This window comes from Plasmodium chabaudi, assembly GCF_900002335.3.
Source record: "Plasmodium chabaudi chabaudi strain AS genome assembly, chromosome: 13".
In the NCBI taxonomy this organism is placed as follows: Eukaryota; Apicomplexa; class Aconoidasida; order Haemosporida; family Plasmodiidae; genus Plasmodium; species Plasmodium chabaudi.
The window spans coordinates 2,014,639-2,040,634 of record NC_030113.2 but is presented as its reverse complement, the minus strand read 5'-3'; the positions used below and the strand labels follow the sequence as shown (position 1 = coordinate 2,040,634).

Sequence of the window (25,996 nt, the reverse complement as noted above, 5' to 3'; positions counted from 1 at the left end):
TGGCGCCACGTACTTCCGATTTCAAAGTGATAAAAACAATGTAGAAAAACTTCTTACATGATTAGACGTTTTTCTGATCTAAGGCAATAATATTTTTTTCCAGTCGGTGATATGCATTTTTCGTAATTTCTGACCATTGCATATCCGATATAGTCGATTTTGTTTCGAATTTTTTTTTTTGTTTTAAAATATTAAAATCTTTTTTTAAATCGGTTAATTTTATTTTAATGTAATTATATTTATTTTCCATTAATACCATATTTTCATATGGACACATTTTAATAGGAGTAGAATAAATATCGACACCCGTAACAATTTTAAACGACTCTCGACCTTCTATTCCTTCATTATAATATATTTGTTCTCTCATTGGTATTATATTTGCATTATTTTCATCTAAATAGGAGTAGAGCGGATATACTTCATCAGCTCCTGGAATGTTTTTATTTTGTCCACTTTGGCTAGCTGGGTTGACAAGCTGGATAGGGGTGAGAGTTTCTATTTCACCGAAAATCCATCCTAACCTTCGCAAAGTGATATTGGCAAAGTAGAAATAATCGGAAGGAACTTTTCTGTTTATATAATATAATAACCGTTCTTCCAATATTTTTGATCTATGAGTAATGTAAGATACTCTAGCATTTGCTTCTGCTAATTTCGTTTCTTTAATAATATATTCTAACTGTGTTAATAATTCGTTTTGTTGTTCATCTGTATATTTATATGATTGTTCATAAAATTTAATTTTCGTTTGACATAAAATAACTAATTTATGTAAATAATCAAATATATCTCCAATCTCAATTATTTCTTTTATTGTTTTTATTTTCTCTTTATATTTATTTTCAAGTTCATAATATCGTTCAATTAGTTTTTTTATTTCACTTTTTAAATTTTGATTGTGGACTACTATTTCTTGATATCTTTGATTTATGGTGAAGTTTTTTAATGTGATTTTTTCTGGATCGGTTTTAGCTTCTTCATAAGTAACCATTATATCTTTTATTTTATTTTCTAAATTAAATTTTTCATTCTTTGCATCGTTTCTTTCTTTTTCAATTTTCTCAAACTCTCTGGCTGCTACTTTTATCCGCTCCTTCAATGTTTCATTTTCTGCAAAGAAAAAAGGAATCATAAGCATGTACTTACGTGTTGATTTATTTTTTTACATTCTTACGCTTTTTCTTATTTTCGTTACCTTCTATTTTCGACTCGATTTCAGCACATATGGCACTCATCTCTGTCATCTTTTTTTGCAAAAATTCATCAGCACTTTGGATATTTGCCTCTGCCGCTGTCTGCAACCTTTTATTTTTAACGCGAACATTTTCGAGATCCACCTAAACATTTTTCAAAGGAATAAAACATTCACAATGTTCACAATGTTCACAATGTTCACAATATTCACAATATTAATAAGGCACACTTAAGCAATCACAGTATGCTATAGACATAAATTGCACACATTTTTAGTTGTCTTACTTTTAACATATTTATCCGTTCATTAAGGGAATTAATTTCAATGTCTTTATTTTTTATTTCTATTTTGTTAATTTTTTTAGTATTTTTTATATCATTTTTGATTTCTTCATTTTCTTCTTTTATTATATTTATATTTTTATTTAACATAGTAAAATTTGAGTCTGTCAAAATTTGTGCCCACCTTTTTGAATAGCCAACTTTGTTTGCATAAAATATGTACATGTTCATATTATTTAAGGATGGAATAAATTTTATTTGTATAATATCTTCATTTTCACCAATGTTAAAATTGTCTATCTTTTCTATTATCTGATAAAAAAAATAATAACAATATCGACATTTTTATGGACCAAAAAGAGTGCAACATATATATATGCAATACACTTTAATTAGCTATTTCTATAATATACATTTACATGCACAGTACATGTAAAAATAGACAAATAGTATTACCCCATTTTTTATTGCGACATTATAATTTATAGTTTGTACTTGAATACCCTCTAAAAGGAAAACATATTGAGGTTTATAATCTCCCTTAAATTTGTAGACAAAAAAAAAGTTTGCCTTAATGAAACAAAAATATTTTTCCCATTTATAATTTTGTTTTGCCTCATCATTATAATTAATATTAGTATAAATACTTTCATTTATTTTATTATCATTTTCGGAAAATAAAAGGGGAGAATATTCTTTATTAATTTTTTTTTTACATATATACATAAACAATTCCCCTGATATAGATTTTTGTATCGTTTGATTACTCCCTAAGTGTACTAAGGAAGTTGTGTCAAACATTTTAAATTCATAAAATTATTATTATTTTCTGACTTGTTCATGTAATAAATTAAAAAAAAAAAATTTTAATTAGCACACATATTGTAGCATAGGACATGCCCAATTAAGTTGTAGACAAAACGAAAAAGCGAAAAAATAAAAAAACAAAAAAAATATAGTTGTAGTACTATTGGAAAGAGAAATATATATGTAACTACACTATTTTTTTTTTTTTAATTTACTAATGGCATACTTAAACGATATTAATGGTGTGTTAGATTTTCCACAAGAATGTTTTTTCTAAATTTACGCATATATATATGAAAATAATTTTATTCAAATAAAATATGTATTTTCTTTATTACTGAATGAGAAGCTGTATAAATTATGTATGGCACCAGTAGGCAGATTTCAAAAATTTCAATCCTTAACCCTCCAAAATTATCCCATTTTAAGGAACACAAATAATTTAGTTTATTTTGAATTTTATACTATTTTATTTTTTTTATCATGGAAAATGTTCATATTTTATAGGGAAATGGGAATATGCCCAATTGTGTATACTTTCCAAAAGTGGCAAAGCATACTATGGGCCCCCTAAAAAATTGTGGAAAAATTATGGAAAAATTGTATAAAAAATTATGGCAAAATTATGGTGGAAAAGACCGGCCATTTCTATGTCCTAATCAAATAGGGTACACAAATGATGGTCACTAAAAAAATATAAATCATTGATATATCATTTTTTTAGTTGAGAAATGTAAAATTTGAAAAATGCATTTTATTATTTATTATTATTTACTGTTTAGTGTATTTACGCACTTTTTGAAAAACCGGTACTGTTAGCTATTCGTGTGATATTTATTTTTTTAATTTTATTTCGCGCATTTTTCCTCCAAAATAAAAATTACCATTTTAAAAATTCAATTTATTAATTAATTGTTATAAATTATTAAATTTTTTCATTTTTGTATTTTTTTTTATTTCGCTAAAATTTTAATAATTCAATATAACTCTTGCTTAATATATCATTTGTGACAGTTTGTCCGAGTGGTTAAGGAGGTTGACTCGAAATCAACTGGGCTCTGCCCGCACAGGTTCAAATCCTGTAGCTGTCGTTTTTGAGGCAAAATTAAATCTTAAAATTTTTATTTAATTTTTAACTAACAATGCAGCATTTTATTTTAAAAAAAAAAATAAATAAAATAGTTTTAATTTTTTTAAAATAAAAAACGGTTTAACGTGATATTTATAAGGATTAGCCATATGCATATAGCACTATGCCTTGAAAAAAAAAACGGAATACCATTTTTAATCGTAACACCTAAATGACAGTATTGAATATGAAAATAGGCATATTATATAGAACTTTAAATTGTTTGCTTAAATTATATCTACAGTCTTATGTACCTCCTCTTTCTTATTAGGAATATTATATACATTTTTCACATTACATATTTGTGATTTCCTTTATGTTTTTTTTCTTTTCCTCAAAAATGGAAAACCGTTGTATATACAAATGAAAGAGAAAACTCATTTAGCTACACCGGCATACTAAAATATTAATTTGATGAACTTGTTCATAAACAAGTTTTACAATTTTTGATGATATATATACCTTTGTAAATGTGTGTATAATGGCCTTTGCTCATTGATAAAAACTTAATAAAATAGGGAAGACTTATTAAAAAAGTTAAAATATTTTAAGGTACAATAAAATTATTATATTATTATGTATGACCTTGTTAATGTCATTTTTATTTGCTACTGTTCTATGCACACATAGAAATTGATATTTTCCTATTATTATACAAAAGTAAAACTGTATATGCTCATAAAAAAGAGTGTAGCTTGTGTAATTGCTATGCTTTTTTATTAATATTTTTCCGAAAATTGTATATACTGGGTAATGGGAAGACTGGATAGTAGGAAATATTAATGTATGTACAGTAAAAAATATTGTGCAATTGTTGGGTAAGTATACTTATTCAATAAAATTGGATAGTCCAAGTTTATGCACATGTATATGTACATTACAATTAACTATTTTTTATTTAACCATATTTAACTTCTCTATGCATGGACATATTTAACAATTTTCCAAAATACGCGACATAGTGTTATATGGAAATACCAGGAAAATTCAAACCTGTTTAGTATAAAATAAAATAAAATAAATTTTTATTATTTTTATATGGTGTATATACACAACTTTTTTTAACACCTTAATTACACTGGAAAATATTGAATAAAAATAATTTAAGAGTGAAAATATTTGTATAGTCAATGATATTTTGATTGTTTATTTTTGGAAGCATAAAATAAATACAAAAATATCATATGTGTAAGTCTTATATATGTGTGTGCAAATATGTAAAATAAATATGTTTGGAGTTATAACGAATTCTCTATTATTTTTCCGGTAATGTAGATTTCATAAATATGCCTATACACTCGTTTCTTATATATGATAGCAATTATATAGGACTGCACACATTTTAAATTTTTAAGCTTATATAATATTACTATTACATATACATATAAATAGTTAAGTTAAACATTTTCCAAATGATCATTTCTATGCTACATTTGTATATGTAACTATGAATGTAAATACATAAAAATTTCAAAACAATTTAAAAAAATGTATATATAATATACAGAATGTACATTCCTATGTTTGTATACTTTTTTTATTTTCGTTTTTTTTTTTCCACATTCTTGTTTTTAATTTATAAACAGTTTTTGCTTATTTTTCATCCTATTTATAAACAAGAATATTTAATATACACATCGACATTTTTTAGAGAGAGTATTTATAATTAACTCTTTACATTTTAATTCGTTCTATTCTTTCACCTTTTATTTTTAAATTGTGTTAATATTTCACTATAGCATATATTATGTTTTTTTTTCACTATAAGATATTATGTAATATCAATTACACTAAATTTACTATATAATAATTTTTACGTTATTTTATTATATATACTTATTTGCTCTATTTTATATTTCATGGTTTGCACATTTACTTACCCCCCTTTATTTGAGCAAATTAATAGCATACTAAATATTAATATATAAATGTATGTAATATATTATGTACATATGCATACACAATTTTCACATTACAATATCTTTTAACTTTTTTTCGTAAAAGTAAAAATATCTTATAACACATATATCCACATTATATATATTTATATCTATAAATATTCCATTTCAATTTTTTCAAATAGTTTTGTTATTTTGTGTGCCCAGTTTTTTTCTCATACACACCCATAGGTATACAATGTAAAAAAGATAAAAAATACGCCAATACACAAACATATATTTATATAAAAATATATATGCATATATGACATAGTTTAGAAACAGCAAGTACATATTTTTCTCAATAGACATCGTGTATTATTTTTTCTTTTAAGAGAAAAGATCTAGATATGTAAGTGAATTTACAAGCATGTGTGTATAGTACCTGTATAAATATATGTAAAGGTATATGTTATATTTATTACACTTCGTGGTAACGTGTATATACTTAACCAATATATAAAAATCAAAATAATAATTTAAGTTGCGTTTATTTTGTATTATATATGAACTATACATACACATTATCACCTTTATTGTAAATATGAAAACAAAGGAATATACTGTACATATGTATGTATAAAGAGTCAAAGTACTTTCTATTTAAACCTTTATGGAAGTGTATATGCTTATATATAATATGTTCTTTCTTTAACATTTATTATTTACACAATTTTAGTCGCATTCCATTTATATGATACACATGTGTACTTATCATATTATGCAATATATATATATTTTTTTTGAATTTTTGAATGTTTTTTTATTTTCCTATCTTATTTTTTTTCTTTTTTTTAAAAATAAAAGATTTAAAGAATTGCATTAGAATTAAATTTCACAAACCTCTTTACCACTTGCGAGTAATATATGAAATAACTTTTATCCACATTTATATGAATTTACATAAACCCAAAGAAGAATACAATATTTTTAATTTTATTTTTGTACCCCAATAGAAATATAACTATCATATATATCTACATTGTCGTATATAATTATGTAAATGTATATACAAGTTGATGTTTTTCTCATTACCTTTTAATTTTTCCGGAGAATATAATTTTTCTTTACATTTTTTTTATGAATATATAAGATATATCATATTTTTGCGTCAGTGAAAAATTAAAAAAATGCATATAATTTTTTGTATGCATTTAAAATAGAAGTCTTATTATATATATAGTGTAAGTACCAATAAATGTGTATATTATTACATACTTGTTTTTCGCATTTTTCTAATTTTGATTGAATAAAAAGCAACTATTTTCCATTTTGTCGATTTCAAATGTTTTTGTATTATATTAAATATTGATTTCGTAGTTTCGTTAGCATAATAGGTTTTATTATTATTATTCATTTATGTCATTTTATAAAAAATATGTATATATTATATGTGTGTAAATAATAATAGTGTACACAAATATATAACACGTTTAACAAATGTATGCATAGGATATATATACGCACACACATATATTATGCATATATAATAATACAGATTTTTTTAAAATGAAGTATTCAAAAAGTTATTAAGCTTTATTGTATTTTTTAAGTTCATAAAATTTCAAGTTACATTTATTATATACCATGACACACATATATATAAGCATATGTTCATACAGAATGCACACATTTTAATAAGACATGAACAAATCTATTTATCCATATTTATATATGTATGCCTTCAATAGTTGTTATATATATATTATGCAAAATTAAAACGCAAAAAAATTCTTATATTTCATTTTTTAAATATTACAATTTTTGAAATATCGAAGAAGAAATTTTTTAAATTAAAATTTGAATAACGGTTTTGTATTCATTTTTCATTGCATAAAATTAAGCCAATTTTTTTATATATATGAATATTTTATAATTATATAAAAATACATTATACCTAATATCCATATATATATAGATATATACAAGTAAAACAAAACATACATATATATACACTAATTTTGTGTGCGATCACACACACACACATATGCATACATACATACAATACATATATACACCGCTATTTATGTCCTTATACACACTTGTATAAAGCATTATTGACATAGTGTATATTTTTTAAACTGCTCTTTAACATTGTAAAACACTTATTTGGAGTAAACATATGTATGTATATATGTATACTTACATGTAAGGATGAAAATTCAAACAGAATAGAGATATATATAATGTAACAATTAAATTTATAAGTGTACATACATATTATAAAATGGTGCGAAATAAAAATATGAACAGCAATGTGGATTTGTGTGTTAACCATGTCGACATAAACAACACTTATGTGGATATATTAAATATTCACGAAACTTTAGTAAATCATATTCAAGCAATAGCTCCCCAATTTTACAGTTTAGTCGAAACAAATTTTAATTTAAAAAATGAAACAAATGAAATAATAAAAAATGTAGGTCATGACAGTAATGGTGGTAGTAGTGACAATAATAATAATAGCTATATTAATCCATGGAATAATAATTTTTCATTTAAAAAAAATATCACACATCCAATTAATAATAAAGATAAAGATAATATAAATTTTTCAAACAATCCTCATATATACAATTTATATACAAATAATTATATTCCTAGTTATTACAACTATAATAGCGCAACATTAAATACGGACGAAATTTCCAACAAGCATGATGAATATAATAATTATGAGATTAGTGACAAAAATATATTATTGACCAATAATCTTTTATATAAAAAAAATAAAACAGAACAAATAATAAAATTAAAAGAAAAGAATGATTGTTTTATAAATACAACATATGGTAATTATGATAGTATTAATAAACGTGTTTTAAAAAATACTGATGAACAGAAAAAACAGTTATATGAATGTTCCAATATTTGTAAAACCGCAATTAATATTGATCATGTAAATAATACAATTTATTCGAGACAGCTAGCTGCTAATATAAATGATAGTAATGCTGCCAATTCAGAAAATTATAGTCAAATGCATACAAGTCAAAAAAATAAGGAGTATATAAAGAATATACAATATCCTACATATTATTTAAATCTCAATGGTCAAGACCAAATTATTGATAACAACATAAATGACATTGTTTCCCTTGGTAAACAAGTTCGAAATTGTGGCACTGAATATTTAGGAGGGTGTAATGTTACAAATTTTGAAAAAGAAATTAAAATTTCTGAAAATATGGAAAAATATCTTAATTGCAATGATCATAACAACTTAAAAATGGGAACACACTCAAAATTTGATATGCAATATTGCACCAATTACTCTAATTTAAAAAAAAATATGATAAAAATAAATAATATAGAAAATTGCTTAAAAAATACATGCATAAGTCATAATTATATGAACAAGTCAGGTAAAAATGAAAAATATGGAAATGTTCATACATTAAATAGTGATGAAAATGGTGAAAACAATCTCGATTACGAACATTTTTTCCCAAACAATTTGAATAGCACTTATGGTGGTGGCAAACTAGAAGCATTTGGTACCAAAATATCAAAATATGATATAAACCCACGTAAAGATATTAAAAAATATAATGAAATAAATAATAGTTATAATTTTCCAAAAAATGGGCAACAAATATATAAACCACCTTATTATAATAATTGTGACACTAATGATGACACAGATTTTCCAAAGGATAACAACCATTATAATGAAACGATTCCAAATATATGTAATGAAAATAATTTATTTGATAAATTAAATAAAGAGAACTATATTCAAATGGCAGAAGAAATAATAAATTATGTACATGCAGGCAAAATGCAATTTGATTTTTTAAAAAATGAAACAAACTCTAGATTATCAACTGGGGATGAAAATAACATATATAAATTTGAATCAGATATTTTATTTGATCACCAAAATTATAGTAATATGGAAAATACACAATGTGATAATTATTATTCAAATCATAGTTCTAAAGAGGACAATACTTCAAATGAACAAGATAGTCGAACTAATAAATATGATGACAAAAATAATAATCAAAGTAACAATAATGATACAACAAATGGAGGGGGTATAGGAATCGGATTGAATAATAAAAACACAAGTAGCAGCAATGATGATGGAAATGATGATGATGATAAAAGCCGAGATGGGGATAAACAAAATTGCAACTATCACGAAATAGATGATGAAGAAGAAGATAAAAATGAAAATAACAAAAAAAATCAAGATGACGAAATAAATGATAAACAAAATGATGAAATGAATAATAAGGAAAATAGCAACGAGCAAATTGTTACACACACTACTATGAATAACAGTGATAATAATAATAACAATATTCAAACTAATGGGCATCCAGTTTGTGATCCTAAAAATGGTGTTGTATCTAAAGCAAATGGGCCAAGGATTGCTCCTAACGATAATAATAACAATAGTAACAATAATTATGCGGCTTATAATAAAAATTATACTAGTGATAGTGCTTTCATGGATGCACACACATATGATAGAAATGCTGACACGGGTTCGGTTAATAATTTTGTGGATCCAAATGTGGCAAACAACCAAGAAAATTTAAATTTATTAAATAAACATAATAATGCTACTAATATGAACGAAGGGAATTATTATGGGAATGATGGAAGAGCTAGCTATGGCAACCGTAATAGTAGTGGCAATGTAAATTTTCCTGACCATGTTCAGAATCGTTTTTCTAAGAGTAGCATAAATAACATGCAGATATTAAATGGAAATAAAAATGAAAATTCATTTCGAAATGTAAAAAAAAATTCAATTAATGATACAACTATGAATGTTCATAATTATAATAATGAAGTTGCTAAAGATTTTTCGAACACCTTTCCAGGGAAATACTCAGGCAATTATCCAAGTAATTATTCGAGCAATATTTCACCAAATTTTCCATCCAAATTTTCAAATAATGATATGCACAATACATGTGACAATATATATAACAATTATAACATAAATACAAATGATCAAAATAGTAAGTGTATAAATGATATTAGTAAACATTGTGTAGAATCCGATTTAATTAAATTTACAAGTAATACATATGTCGATATTCATAAAATTATAAAAAATGATGATATGTTAAAAATGGAATTTACAAAAATGGAAGATTGCTTTAAAAATGTTCCGCTACCAAATAAAATTTCGAGCATAGATGGAATAAAAGTATCTGGTGATAATACAACAGATCCTAATCTTGATAAAATGCGAATAAATAATAAAATAAATCCTATTGGGCGTAATGGAATTAATACATATAATGGAGGGTCTAAGGGGAAGTCAAAAAATAATTCTAAGGATAATGATATGTCAAGAATGTATGATAACTATAAACAATTATTAACATTAGATGATACTATGATAGATGGATATAATAATCAGAATTTCGATGAATTATATTTTCTTCAAAATAATAATATCCATCCAAATGTCTTAAATAATGATATGATTAATGATAGTGTAGTAAATAACAATATCGAAAAAATAATTGATATTATGAATATCAATAATGAAAATATAATAAATAAAAATATGTCATTCGAAGGAAGTGGAAATATGATTCCTTCCATTCCTGGTGGAACTGGTTTTGTTGGTTCTCCAGCAGATGTAGCCAATTCTCATTTAGCTAGTGCACCTAATCAAATTATGATTAACAACAGATCGAATTGTAATTCAAGAGATAATTTAAAGAACCCCCATAATAACATTTCACAAATTTTACAACAAAATGCATATATACAAGGGAAAGACAAAAAAAGAAAAATAAATTGTATCAATGCGAATAGTGAAAATCCATGTGGAATTATAAACAAATTGGATAGCATAAAGGATTGTGGAATTTTAAAAGAATTTGATGATAATAAATCTGTAAACCCTAATAATGGAAATAGTACTCGATATAATAAAGATAAAAAAAAAATATATCAAAAAATGGATATAAGAATGTTAAATAAAACTGTGCAAAAAAATAAAGAAATATGTACAAACTGTTATATACATTATGATCATTCAAAATCCAGTTATATATTAACATTTATTAATAGGAAACAAAAAAAGCAAAGAAAAATCTTCCCTGTAGAACCAAATGAAAAAGATGAACCATATATAATAAAAATTATAAATTATATAAATAAATTAAAAGAGGAAAACAAAATTTATGGGGTCAATGCAAATGGAAATATGAAAGAAATGGAAGAAGGAAAAAATAGTTTAGAATATAACAAACAGCCACTTGTCGACTTTTCGAACAACCCTCATAGAAGCAATCTAATAAAACCTGTAATAAATAATGTAAGAATTGATAACACTATTGATAATAATAAAAGAAATAGTATATATGGAATTCCTGAAGGAAATAGAAATAACAATTATTTCGATGCACGAAATAGCTCAAATCTTGGTGTGTATATTAATCCAAAACCATTTCCAAATGCTAAGCCTATCCATAATGAACAGCAATATGGAGAAGATGGAAATTTAATAATTAAAAAAAAAAATAATAATACAGGACTTAATAATATGAGATCGGGAAACAATTTCACTAAGCAATATGCAAAAATGCCATATATTCAACCAAACAATATGAATTATGCACACAATGATATAGCTAATATGAATAACAGAGGTAGCAATTTTATAAAACCTTTAAATTATTTTGATAATATTCCAGCTAGCCAAAATATGGATTTTATGAATTATAATATGGTTAATAATACGTGTGCAGAAGAAAAACAGCCAATTAATATGTTTTATGATCATGATAATAATAATAATAGTGGGAATGGAAATGTGTCGAAACAAGTCGATGAAAATTATGTAGCAGATATGAATATTATTCATAATATGAATCCTGAAATAGCTAATAATTTAAATGGTGGAATTAACCAAAATATGAGAATGCCTAACATAAATTATGTACCAAACATAAATGAAAATTGTAATCGAATAAATAGTGTACCCTTACATATGAATCATAACATGAATAACCACTTTCATACAAATATGAATGATATCAATAATAACGCCTTTGGTAATAATTTTTATGATAACGTTTCATCTGATGTAAATGGGAAAAATAACATATACCCGTTTTCAAATATGAAAGGAATGAATATTATGAATGCTAATAATAATCCACACTCCTCTATTTCTTCATCTGGTTGTGGAACTATCCCAGCTAATCCACCAGCTCCTAATAATTCTATTCAAAATAACCAACACAACAATACTAACAATCTGCTAGTAAATCAAAACGATGAATATCATTCAACGAATATTATGAATAATATGAATTATAATATGTATTCTGGAAATATATCAAATAATGATGATAGTGAAATGATAAAAAATTATAACAATATAATAAATGATTATCAAAGAAATATGTATAATTCAGGTAGTTATGGTGCCCCAAATAGTATGGAATCCATTTTGTCCCTTAGAGGGGGAAGTGTGCATAATAACGAGTAAAAATATGTGTGTGTGTATATATATACCATACCCATTTTATCAAAATGGAATATTATAATTGTATTTACATATTTTTAGAACATTATTATGTTTTAATTTAAAAACTAAATTCCTACAGTAGCTATTGTAGAAATTTTATGTATAAATTGGTAAAGATAAAGAATTCAAAAATCAAAAAATTCATATTGCTATACATTAACCGTGTTTTAAAAACAAAACATGATATATTTTTTTTACCTTCTTTTTTTTGTATATATCTATTGTATGCATACCCATTTTTATTTTCGGTAGTTAAAAAACCTACAAGGGGCAAATAATATCCCCTTTCCTTTTTTTTTTAAATATTATTACTATTTAAAAAGTTTGTGGTTTTGCACTTATGTAAGTTGACAAACGAAAAAAAAGAAAAAGCGAAAAAAAAAAATAGCTATTTATTTTTTTTTGTAGCTAGCTATGTTAATAAAAAAAAAAATATGAGATAGCCAAAATGGAAAATGGTCTAAAATTCATCATCACTTATGTTTAACACATTATATTTATATTTTTTCTTTTCCATGATTGGAATAACTTTTTTGGATTTAAATAAATCTGTGTCTTCTTTTGTTGTGTCATTTTTTAAAAACATTTTACATAAATCATTAACATAACTTATATATTTTTTTTCTTTATTACTTAAATAATTATGAGGTGTATCCTCCGATAATTTTTTTTTTCTTTCTTGATATTTTTTTTCGTGCTCGTTTAAGTATTCACTAAATTCTTTCATTTTCGCATAATCCACATTTTCACTTATTTTAAGGTTTTTAAAATCAATGTCGATATTTATATCGGCTGCAAAAGATGAACAACAAAAATAGGTATGTTTATTTTGCCAGCATTGTTATTATATGTGCATGCACATGAGCAGGGTGAAATACCGAACTAATCACCAAAACATGAAATAAAAAGGTGTGCAGGCAGTACTAATCAAATCGGTAGAATGTGTTTTATATTTTCACAAATGTACATACTCAAGCAAGTTGATACAAAATATGTATATATAAAATTGTCTTACTAATTTTTTTTTTGAATATGTCATAGTATTTGTTTACTATCTCATTTTTTGTGTCATCGTCATAACATGAAAAATGAATATCCTGAATATTAAGTGTGTGTTTAATGTCATCCTCAAACCAATCTATACTGTCATCAATTATTTTTGTATTTTCTTCATTTATAGAATTCTTTAGCATTTTGTTTCGCATACTAAGGGCTGCATAGGTTGGAAAAAAATGTGTGTGTATATGTAGAATAATTAAGTAGTGAAATATACATATTTATGTGTTCACTGTTTTGTCATTTTGTGCAAATTAGTAAATAGCATAACACAATATAAGAAATATTTTCACAACTTCCTCATTCAAATTTAATGAAGAAGGCTAACCTTTTTTTAAATTATTATTAAGTGGATCAAAGTAATATTTGTAGAGGAAGGGATTTGAATTTTTCATATTTACAATCATATTGTTTGTTTTAGTTTCTAATTTTGTTGATAGAAATATGGCATTTACAATATCAGATTCATATAAAGGATTATCACAAAATATACAATTTTTAAATTTAATTTTGGAGCAAAATAATTTTCCACATATAAGGCAGTTTGCATATATTTGATGATTTTTTCCATTACATGTACAAATTTGAATATTTTTTTTTTTTTTTTTTTGACTAATTTTATCATTATTATTATCTTTTTCTACATTCTCATTATCAATAAGTTCAATAATTTCTTTTAACGAATATGGATTTTCTTTTCTATTAAAAAAAGAAAAATAATCCGTTTCTTTTTTTTCTTCTGTTTGTTTACTAATTGTCTTGTTACTTTCATCCTCCTTTCCCTTTGTTTCAGCTGTACAATTTTTTAAATTTTTGTTATGTAGCTTATCAAATAATGCCTTTTTGTTTGCTTCCTTTTCATTTCGATTAGTTTGATTTTGTATTTTATCTCCTTTCAAAGGGTTTAAATTTTCGACATTTTTTTGGCTATTTTTTTTTTTACTGCTGATATCTTTGGCTATTTTCTCATCATTTTCATTCTTCTTGTCATGACGTGGTTGGTCATCATATTTCTTAAAAATGGATTCTATCGAGTTGTGTATAGATTTATTTTTTAGTTCGGTACACATACCATCATTTTTTAGGTTACCATTGTTTCCGTCATTCTTTACATCGCCAAGTCTTTGAGAGTGACCATTTTCTACAGCACTTGATATGACAAACTTACTTTTTGAATCAACTAAATCTTGTGTAAATTTTTTAACATGATTTATTGTTATTTTATTATTTTTGTTACTTTCAAAAAAGGATTCATTTAATAAATATATGGAACTATATAAATCATATTTCGTACTGTTTAATATTGATTTGATATATTTCAATTCTAAATCATCACTTTTCAAATTAAAATATTTTATAATTTTATTTCGCAAATAATTTGCATATTTTTCATTTCCCTCCTTTTCATTCATCGTTTTTTTAGTTGTCAATTCAGTTGAACTTATTTTTTTTGCTTCATCATGTGGCTTCCTTTATATGTACAATAACATGCCTACAAAACAGTGTAGTCTCAAACTTATTTCTAAATAGGAATGCTAAGCTATCTGAAGTTGTAATAGCATATAAATAATTTATTTTTCAATACTCTGAGAAATGCCAGTTATCTATCCACGCCTAAATAACATACATTTCCAAACATTTCCAACATGAGCTATACTAACAAAATTCGAACTTCAAAAGATATGCAAATTTTATTACATTTTTTTTTTATTAACTTAAAAAAATAATAATATTTTCTGATTATATGTATATACAATATTTTTTATTTGCATATATATATCACGGTTACCAACAGGAAAAACGGTGGGGAAAAAAATAAAATAATAATATTTAAAATTATAAAATATTTTTTTAAAGGTAAGGTTAAAAAATATATTTTTTTGTTTATAACATTTTTAAGAACAAAAAATGTATAAAATGAAATGAAAATACGAAAATGTTTATAAAAAATAATAAATTTTCAAATATTTTAAGTAACTATATTTATGTTATTTTTATCACTCCCATGTTATACTAAAAAGGTGTGATATAGCAAACATAAATAATTTAAAAAAAAAAAAAAAAAAATTTTCCAAAATTAATAAAATAGTAAGAATCACATACGCCAATTGAAGGTATTGTTTTTTTTTTTGAAATTCAAAAAATATGTGTGTAACAGTGGTAAAAATGTAGTATATGCAATACATATATAGTGGATCATATTATATTTCCTTCCTAAGAATGTTATTTGTCTAGGTGGATCTAGGTTTCAGTTCGTGTATATGCAACATGCTTGTACTTCAGAATGTTGACTAACCCTTGAGAAGGAGGGAAAACCATCCGTTGTAGTTCTTCTTTTTCATGTTGAAGCATAGGGTATTTTTCAAATTCGTAATTGAATTCATTATATATGCATTTTTGTCACTATTTTTATGTTGGTATAAATAATTAAGAATATGTAAATCATAGATATGTAATAAATGTTTAAACTCTAAAAAGGATGAGTCTTTATCTATAATTTTTATATTATCTTTTTTATTTTGAATACTATTTTCAATGTTTTTAATTTTTTCATTTAAGTATTTTGTTTTATCTTCTATATTGGTTATATCTGAATAGAATATTTCTTTTGCTAGATTTAAAGTATCTTTAACTTTTTCAGTAGCTAAATAATTATTACTATATGATAGTAAAATTAAAACATCATGTTCTTTCATATTATTATAAACAAGTTCTATATTTTTACTTAAATTATTTAATATACTATTTGTTTCAACTCTTGTTGGAATATCAAACAGTTTTTCATTATCTTCAATATTAAAAGATTCATTGTTTGAATCTTTTATACAATTATAAATTTTAGTATTACATAAATTTTCATATTCCCTTAATATTACTATATAATTTTTTATTTTATTTTCATTTTTTATATTATTTACAAGATTTTCTATGCATTCTTCATCATTTTCACATGGACAATAAAAACAATTTCGCATTGTATGTTTTGAAAACTTTTCTTCAATATATTTATTTTTAGAATCGTAAATACACATACTTTTATCATACTTGGGATTTACATCCTTTTCAGTAATCATATTGCTTGTCATATTTACATAATTGTTCCTGTCCATAAATAAGGGGAGGGGGTGGAACCCGAAATAGAACTCGGTGTTGTCGAAATCGCTGACCTGAAGTGGTGGTAAAAGGAAGAAATGTAATGCATTAAGAAGAACCACACTAAGAGAACTACATTAAGGAGAACATATTTCATAAAACACAGTTTAGGTAGAGGATGGGCTTACCTTTTTCAGGGCGAGGAACATACTTATTCGCGCATCATCGATCGAGTTATGTCCATTTTCTCTTGCCATAGTAATGCTTAAATGTTTTTTTGAGAGGTTAAACAAAGAGGGTTTTAAAAAGTTATAAATATTGTTAGAATAAATAACTGAAGTGTCGATAATATAATCATGTTTTATTTTTAATGCATGTAAATCATTTTCTAAAGAATGCCCAACAAGTATTGATTTATTATTAAATATATTTTTTAGTTCTGCTTGTACATCTGATAATTTTGTATTAACACCTTTTAATGTGTTTTCATTTATTCCTGAATATAAAGTTAAATAATTTGTTATTTTATTATCAGGCATAACATATGAATCATATACTATATTCATATATGCATCTACTACTGTAACTTTTGTAAGTTCTCTTTGTCCTCCTGAAGTTTCACACATTTCACAATCTATACTAAAAATGTTATCTAAATCAAATTCAAAATTGTTTATATTGGATTTTTCACTTGATTCTGTTTTATTTTCTTGATTCTGTGCATCTATAATGTTATCATGCATAGCTTCATCACTCTCTTTATCACATACAATATCTGTTTCGTTGTTTTGATCTGTCACATCTTCATTATTATCGTTAGACGAAGTTTCTGTATGCTCTCCACTACATTCTAAATCTTTTGAGTTGTCATCAGCAGTTTGCTCTAGCTCATCTTTTGTTTGATGCTCCACTTTTGGGTTTGAATCTTCTTGGTTAGTGGTTTCATTTAGTGTAGTAGAAGACGATGCCTTTATAAGCTTCTCTAATATGTTTGCATACATTTCTATATGCTCATCAGTAAAAGTTTTTTTTTTTACATGATTACTGTTCGGAGTAGTGTCGTATGCAGTATTGGCATCTGATGAAGTAGGGTCGTGATTGTGATCACTACTAGCAATGCATACCGAATTGGCGGTAGAGAGTAAATACTTTTTTATGTTATAAATTTGTTTTTTCTTTTTTTGATATTCAATATGATCGAAATTGATATAATCTACAGAGTCTGAATTTGGGTATCTATTTAAAAACATTTGTTCCTTTGTTAATAAAAAATTTGTTATATTAAAATTCATATTATTGTTTGGGGTATCATTATTTCTTAATATTGGTATGCTCAACATTTTATTAATAAGATTACTATAGGTACTTTTTACACAATTTTCTTCCGATTGAATTTTTCTAAAGTTATTATTTTTTTGTAATTTATTAAAAACATTATCTGTCGTTATATCTCTTATATATGTACAAGATAAATTAGGTATAATCATAATTATTAGATTTGTTAAATTATCATTATTTTTTATTTGAAACATATTATTTTTTGAAATATTTTTATTTATTCTTAAGTTTATTATAAAGTTTTGAATATCTTTAAGTAAAATATTTCGATTTCCATAAAATATTACTTGAAGTTTTCTATTATCTTCTTCATGTTCATTCATTTCTTCTTCATCTGTTTTTCTCTTTACATTTCTTGACCCCCCTCCTGTGTGTTTATTTCCATTGTGCCAATGTTTTGTGCACTTTCTTTTCTTTTTCATTATCAGAATGGAGAAAAAAACAAGCGAAATAAATATCAGATAAACAAAATGAAACGTATGTATATACCCTATAATGTGTTTTATACTATGTCCATAAATAGTTCAGCTTTCTCTCACAACTTTTTAAATATGTATACTTTATATGTATATATTGTATATCCTCCACATGTTATATTCATTTATTTCGTTGAACCATTTTTTATGTTACTAATTTTGTATTTCTTAATTTGTATTTTTCAAAATTTGTGTTTGTATGTATGGCCCTTCAAACAAGTGCGAGCTTCACAGTTTATCATGTATCATCAAAAAAAAAACATAAATATACAAAATAAGAAAAGTAAATATTTTGCCTTGATAACAATTTGTATTCTTTAATTACCTTCCCACGTTGTTATAAAAACAAGTATGACATATACTTAAGTTACATACATATTTTATGAGGAACTAAAAATGGCGAGTCACTATACATACCTATGCATACAAATAAAACTTATAAATAAAAATATATATAAAATTGAAAAGCCAATTAAACAAATAAATAAATATTACAATTATTTTTAAATAAATATATATACATGACATGTAAAAAATTATAATATCAAAAATAATTAACTAAACAATCGAAAAAACAAAGGAGAACGATAATAAAATATACAGCCAAATTTTACTACTCGGGGAGCTACTAATAATATATGCACAATTATGCCCGTATATATAAATCAAAAAAATGTAAATTAAAAAAATCCAAATTAAAAAGGTATAATTAAACAAACGCTTTTATAAAAAAACTATTAAATAGTAAACATTGTTATAATAATATGAAAAGAAAAATTTATAAATTTTAAATAACATATCATGTAAAATTGGAAAATATTTTTCATCTCAAATGAATGAATATTTAATTTTTTGTTCGTTCTGTTAATTTATAAGGTGGTGAAAAAAAAATACAAAAATATAAACCATTTAAAATAATATAAAAAAAGGAAACAATCTTAATTATGTAAAAGCATAGAGGATATTCATTTATTGAAAGGGATTGTAGGGCGTCACCTCGAAAAAATACTAGACTACTAACCCTTATCACTACTCACCGAAAAGGTCATACCTAGCAACGTGGTTGTAACTGTTTTATAATTTTTTTCAAATTTATAAACATGTGTAATGCTTTAAAAAAAAACGAAAAAGTTAATCGGGTTTATAGCAATTGCTATTTAAAATAAAAAATGGTCTACTCATTGAGACAAAAAATTTTATATATTAAAAAAAAAAAAAAAAAAAATGAAAAAAATGCAAGTCTTTGGTGAAATATGTCCTATTGCTTATTCAAAGTTGGTTGTTAAATAATTTTTAATTCGATGTATTAAATTTTGTTGATCCACTTTGGCAAACTCTTGTTGTTCTTTATATGTAGCATGTTCTATTGGATAATTGGGGAGATAAATATTTTTAACAAATAAATTATGTTTTGATATATAATTCTTTTCAATCAAATAATTATTAAAGTGTGTGTAAAAACCACCTAATGTATTATCTTCATATGTAATTAAGTAGTCATGCTTATTTTTATTTATTACATAATCTATAATATTTGTATCCATCGGATTTAAAAATATCATATCAACAATTGAAAAAGAAAATTTTTCAGAAAAAACAGGATCCTTTTCGATTTCTTTTATTGCATTTACAATATTATATAACATACTTCCCATATTAAATATACAGACTAATTTTTTTCCTTCTTTTTGTTTTTTGTTTGGATTACTCATTTGAATTATTTGTGATTTACCAAAGTAATTATTTCGAGCATATTCTGGATCTTCCATCTTTTCAATTTCTTCCATATCTTTCATAATATCCATATTTAAATAATTTTTCATGTAACTTTCACTTAATGTGTTAACTTTAGGTAGACGAATATATAGAGAACCTTCTTTTCTATCTATAGAACAATATTTTAGAGCCTTTTTTAAAGATATAGCATTACTTGGAGATATAATAGTCGAATTATTTAAGACTCCTAAGTAAGATAAATCATAAATACCTTGATGTGTAGCTCCATCTTCACCAATTAAACCACTTCTATTAATAATAATATTTAACGGAAGTTTTTGCAAATTTAAATCATGTATAATTTGATCATATGCTCTTTGCATAAATGTTGAATATATATGTAAATGTATATTTAAGTTTTTATTCATACTCATAGCGGCTGAAAATGTAACAGCATGTTGTTCAGCTATTCCTACATCATAAACGTTTTTTGGATATCTTTTACTAATATCTAATAATCCTGATCCTCCTAACATAGCTGGTGATATAAATATTATATTATTATTTTTTTCTAAATATTTTAACATTTCTTTTGTATATATATTAATATATGTTTCGTTTGAAAATATTTCATCATCGTTTATTGTAGTATTACTTTTTTCGCTATCCTCATTTTTCGATTCTTCATTTATATTATTACAATTTTCTTCATGGCAATTGTCTAATTCTTCTAAATTGAATTTGAAAATTTCATTTTTTTTTATTGAATGCATAATATTTATTGGGCTTTTTGAATTTATAAAATCGCTAGATTTGTTTGTCAAAATGTGAAGTACGGTTGATTTTTGTAGACCCTTATTTTTTATATCCTCGAAAATTTTTATAAGTTCCTCTACATTATTTCCATCAATAGGTCCTATATAATCATAATTAATATTTGTAAAAATGTTTTGATTTTTACCTGACTTGTTAATATTATTTTCATTACTACTTTGGCTAGCTTCGCTTAAATTTTCACTTCCATTTTTTTTGACAAAATCGTAAAGATGGTCTGAAATAGCACCTATTGGTCTATTCCCAGATATGGAAATTCCGTTTGTAGGTAGTGAAACTTGTCTATTGTCATTATAAATTATTAAAACTTTTGAATTTAAAAAGGATATATAATTTAAGGCTTCTAAAGCCATTCCACCAGTTAATCCACCATCCCCAATAATAGAAATATGGAATTTATTTGGTGTGCAATCACGATCATAATTATTTTCACTTTTTAAGGTATCCTTTTTATTAGATTGTAAGACTTGCCAATTTGCTTCATAAATACCTTGTATTGCACTCAAGGCTGTTGAGCTATGACCTGCACCAAATTTATCATAAGTACTTTCAAAAATATTTAAAAAGCCACTAATTCCATTTTTTTGTCTTAACGATAAAAATAATAATTTTCTTCCAGTTAAAATTTTATGTATATAAGTTTGATGTCCTATATCATATACAATTTCATCGAAAGGCGGATTAAAAATATATAACAAAGATAGTTGTAGTTCTAATAAACTAAGACCTGCTGAGAAATGACCTCCTGTTATATTTACTAAAAAAAAATGAAATATTTTTAACTCATGTGATAATAATGGTAAATATTTATTTTTTAAATTTTTTAAATCCATAGGACTATTAATTATTTTTAATAATGGCAAATAATTAAGAATAGTTAACATTCTTTTAATATTTTTTTTGCTATAATATTTTTTATTTATAGTATTTATTAATACTCCATTATTTGTAAATTCTTCTTCGATTTTTTTTTCAAATTCTTCATCATTATATTTATCCATATCAAAAATTACACTTTTTTTTACATTTTTTAAAAAATATTTCTGTTCATAATTTTTAGGAACATCTCTTTTAACATATAGATTTATTATTTCGTTGTAAATTTCGTCGCCATATTTATTTTTATACATGTCTACATCAATGTATTTATTTATTTTGTCAAAATATGCATCCAAATTGTTTCCATTATTGTTTTCATAATTCTTATCCTCGTTTGAAAATGTATTACTACCACTTACAGTATCTCCTACCGAATGGATTGAATAATTTTTCTTTTCTGAATTAAATATTTTGGGATACACATTATTTGCATAATTTCCTTGAGTGTACATTAATTTACGATTAAATAAATAATTTAGACCTTCGTGTTTATTCCATTTTTTTTGTAAATTAAAATGCGGTGAAATTGAAGAATTTATAAATAGCAATTCTGATTTGTTTTTATATGCTTTGCTTTTTTCATCATTTTTTGTAACTTGTTGTTTTCCATTGTGTTTATACAAACAATGTTTGAAATTGTCAACCCCATTATAATATATGCTTGACCCATTAGACTCTTCGAACCTTTTGTTCGGGCTTAAATTTTTATATGACAATATTTTGAAAAAACGGGGTAATATATTCTTAAAACGGCCACATAAATTCCCTTCCCCTCCACTAAAATTATATGCATTCATTGAATTCATATGCCTGTTGCATTTTTTTATATTTGAATATACAAATGGATTATTTATATATATTATCATGAGTGCTACTACACATAGCACATAAAAAAATGAAACTGTATAGAGCATGATGATGGTTTGGCATCGTATGGAAAAGAGAAAAAATATATAACTTAATCAACAAACTAAACAAATTTATTTTAAAAATTTACATTTTTATTATTTAATTTATATATGTAATATTTTCATAAATATTATTATTATTCTATCACAACAAATTGCTCGTTAATGCGTTTGTTCAATCGGGTATTATATTGTCATACAAAAAGGTTAAAAAAAAAATTTATTGTAGAGCGAGATTTACAATATAAATTAATTTCAATTTAAAAAAAGTTAAAACAAATTAAAAAAAAATAAAATAAAATATGGATTGCATTATTTATAATAGCAGAATGAAAATACTGACACAGGTGATGTTGAATTTTTTAAAAATTGCATTTTGAATGATAGCAAGTAAAATGCTTAGCAGCAAATAGGTTTTCAAAAAATAAAAATAAAAAAATAATAATAATGACAAAAATATTAAAATAAAAAATTATAATAATACGCAAAAAAAAACGAAAAAAAAATATATGCCCTCTTTAGTTATCCTGAAAAATGCATGTTCTTTAATACATGGGTTTAACATATGTAAAATGTGTATTTTATTCAATTTTCCCTTTTAAGTATAATTTTGGAAATTTTATTAATTTTTATATTATATATATACTTTTTCCTATATGGTAAGGGGTGGTAACTTGGTCATATCATCAAAGCAACTATGTTTTAAAGCTAATTAAAAAAAAAGGGGTAAGGAAAAAAATATTATATAAATGTGAAAGAAATACAATAAGCAAAAGATAAAAAAGGGAAAAGCAATCTACATATAATTATTTTATTGTGCATGGAAATTTTCATTGTTTAAAGTCAAAATTGTGTAAAGCTGGACAAATAGCTAAATGGCAAAACAAAATGCACACATAATAACCTTCCTTTGATGATATCCTAAAATACGGATCATAAATTAACATTTTAGAAATTAAATCGCAAGCTGATTCGTCAGAAATCATACTCTTTAAAATGTTCTCCTAAAAAAATATATAAAAACAGCTTAAATGAGAAAAAAAAATATTCCCTTAATATTATTAACAATTAATGGCTAGCTCAATATAGGAAAAAGCTGTTTTTTTTTTTTTTTTTTTTTTTTTTAATTTGTTAATGTGATAATGCAATAATTGAGTTACACATTCTTATACCTCATAGTAGGGAAACGAGTTATATCTTTCACTGTTATCCATTGGTATTTCAGTTTTATTTCCAAGTGTTGCATGAATTAAATCAAGCTGAAAAATAAGCATTCATAATATTTTATAATAAAAAGTGTGCTAAAAAAAGTTTATACAAATTTTTTATATTTTGGGCCTACCTGTGATTGGTCATTTTTCCCTGGAAATAGAGGTCTAAAAAAATGTATTTTTTTTATTTCTTTATGTGCCCATACAAAATATGAAATATTTCAACACATATTTATATACATGACAAAAATTTGAATATAACAAATGGTAATAAGCAAATATGTGTGAAAATATACCTCCCAGTTATTAGTTCAACAAATAAGCACCCCACACTCCAAATGTCGACTTTCTGATCATAATTATTTTGTTTCAAAAGTAACTCTGGAGGTCTATACCAGATTGTTACCACTGATGGGGTCATATTATCACTTTTCTCAATAGACAATCCTAAATCTCCTAACTTTACTTCACCTTTTGAATTGATAAATATGTTCTCTGGTTTTATATCTCTATGCAAATAATTATTTGAATGCAAATAGCATAGTGCTAGTAGTAGCTCAAATATTATATACTTCACTTCCTTGATATTTAAAATATATTTTTTTGTAAAATTTAGGAGATCAATATCACAATATTCGAAGGTCTTTTTAAAAAGGAAAGGGAAAAAGGTGAAATAAATTTTAACAGATATTATTAAAAATTATATTTCCATCATAATATATTTATGGAATTACAGTTAGTGTTTATTTCTTACTAAATACAAACACGAATTCTCCAGGTTTTCTCCTATCAACTTTTGTTCTATGTCTTTCCCGTAAAAAATATTTCTTAAAACTTAGAAAAAAAAAAAAAAATAAAAATAAAACCAAGTAAGCAACTCGATCTGTGTGCAATTATGTTGAAGCATAAGACTCATGATTTTTTATTTTTACAAAAATTAATAGTACCAATAATATTTTTGTGATTTATTTTTTGAAGTATGCTTAGCTCTCGTAATATAATTTTGCTTATCCCATAATTTTGATCGCATAAATTTATTATTTTTTTTATTGCAACGAGTTTATTTTCCTTTTTATCCATGGCCTTGTACACAATACCTTCATTTTTAAATATATAAAAAAATAAAATATATATTATGTATATTTAGTCAAGTATATACACCCTTCATGCAAATATACATTTATGTGTCACTCTCCACAATATAACTAACCATATGTTCCCTTTCCTATTATATCCATAAAATCAAAATTAGAAATATCCATTTAGCTAGCTATTAAAAAAAATATATATATAATTTTCCACAAGCCTATATAATGATAGCACCAAAACATATAAATATATGTATAGGTTGTATACTCTCTTAGTATAACATTTGTACACTTGAAAAATTTGATAAATGGTGATAATATTTTTTAAAGTTATAAAACGGAAATTTGGGGCAGTTAAATTATTTTTATTTTTTTAATTTTTTTTTGTAGATTACTATTTAGGATAAAAACGTAGCAAACGACATAATTTTTATGCAAACATGTGAAGGGTGAAATAAATTCATGCCAATTTTATTTGAAAAATAAAGTTATTTATTTAATTATTTTTTACTTTAAAAATAAAAAATTT

General features: G+C 24.2%; 6 protein-coding genes and 1 non-coding gene across 7 annotated transcripts; 2 read left to right on the top strand and 5 right to left on the bottom strand.

Annotated features, from left to right (window-relative positions):
• Positions 1–61: 61 nt before the first annotated feature.
• PCHAS_1356000 (conserved Plasmodium protein, unknown function) lies at positions 62–2,280 on the bottom strand (the record flags this gene model as incomplete). The annotated part of the gene is made up of 4 exons (XM_016799418.1): positions 62–1,113; positions 1,199–1,340; positions 1,483–1,791; positions 1,936–2,280. 4 exons carry the CDS (start codon positions 2,278–2,280, stop codon positions 62–64), a joined length of 1,848 nt encoding a protein of 615 aa, XP_016654709.1.
• A 1,015-nt stretch (positions 2,281–3,295) lies between these two features.
• PCHAS_1357420 lies at positions 3,296–3,377 on the top strand. The gene has a single exon. It is a non-coding gene; the product is annotated as a tRNA-Ser (tRNA).
• A 4,202-nt stretch (positions 3,378–7,579) lies between these two features.
• On the top strand, positions 7,580–12,829 carry PCHAS_1355900 (conserved Plasmodium protein, unknown function; the record flags this gene model as incomplete). The annotated part of the gene is made up of 1 exon (XM_738303.2): positions 7,580–12,829. One exon carries the CDS (start codon positions 7,580–7,582, stop codon positions 12,827–12,829), a length of 5,250 nt encoding a protein of 1,749 aa, XP_743396.2.
• Positions 12,830–13,328: 499 nt separating this feature from the next.
• Positions 13,329–15,336, bottom strand: PCHAS_1355800 (zinc finger protein, putative; the record flags this gene model as incomplete). Its single annotated transcript, XM_016799417.1, has 3 exons — positions 13,329–13,660; positions 13,884–14,081; positions 14,253–15,336. The coding sequence occupies 3 exons, from the start codon at positions 15,334–15,336 to the stop codon at positions 13,329–13,331; spliced, it is 1,614 nt and encodes a 537-aa protein (XP_016654708.1).
• An 879-nt stretch (positions 15,337–16,215) lies between these two features.
• On the bottom strand, positions 16,216–18,777 carry PCHAS_1355700 (exoribonuclease, putative; the record flags this gene model as incomplete). Its single annotated transcript, XM_739656.2, has 2 exons — positions 16,216–17,091; positions 17,206–18,777. 2 exons carry the CDS (start codon positions 18,775–18,777, stop codon positions 16,216–16,218), a joined length of 2,448 nt encoding a protein of 815 aa, XP_744749.2.
• Positions 18,778–20,096: 1,319 nt separating this feature from the next.
• On the bottom strand, positions 20,097–23,174 carry PCHAS_1355600 (1-deoxy-D-xylulose 5-phosphate synthase, putative; the record flags this gene model as incomplete). The annotated part of the gene is made up of 1 exon (XM_739657.2): positions 20,097–23,174. The coding sequence occupies one exon, from the start codon at positions 23,172–23,174 to the stop codon at positions 20,097–20,099; it is 3,078 nt and encodes a 1,025-aa protein (XP_744750.2).
• Positions 23,175–23,820: 646 nt separating this feature from the next.
• PCHAS_1355500 (protein kinase 6, putative) lies at positions 23,821–25,641 on the bottom strand (the record flags this gene model as incomplete). Its single annotated transcript, XM_016799416.1, has 8 exons — positions 23,821–23,876; positions 24,073–24,172; positions 24,341–24,427; positions 24,511–24,544; positions 24,676–25,022; positions 25,134–25,213; positions 25,327–25,476; positions 25,590–25,641. The coding sequence occupies 8 exons, from the start codon at positions 25,639–25,641 to the stop codon at positions 23,821–23,823; spliced, it is 906 nt and encodes a 301-aa protein (XP_016654707.1).
• Positions 25,642–25,996: the final 355 nt, after the last annotated feature.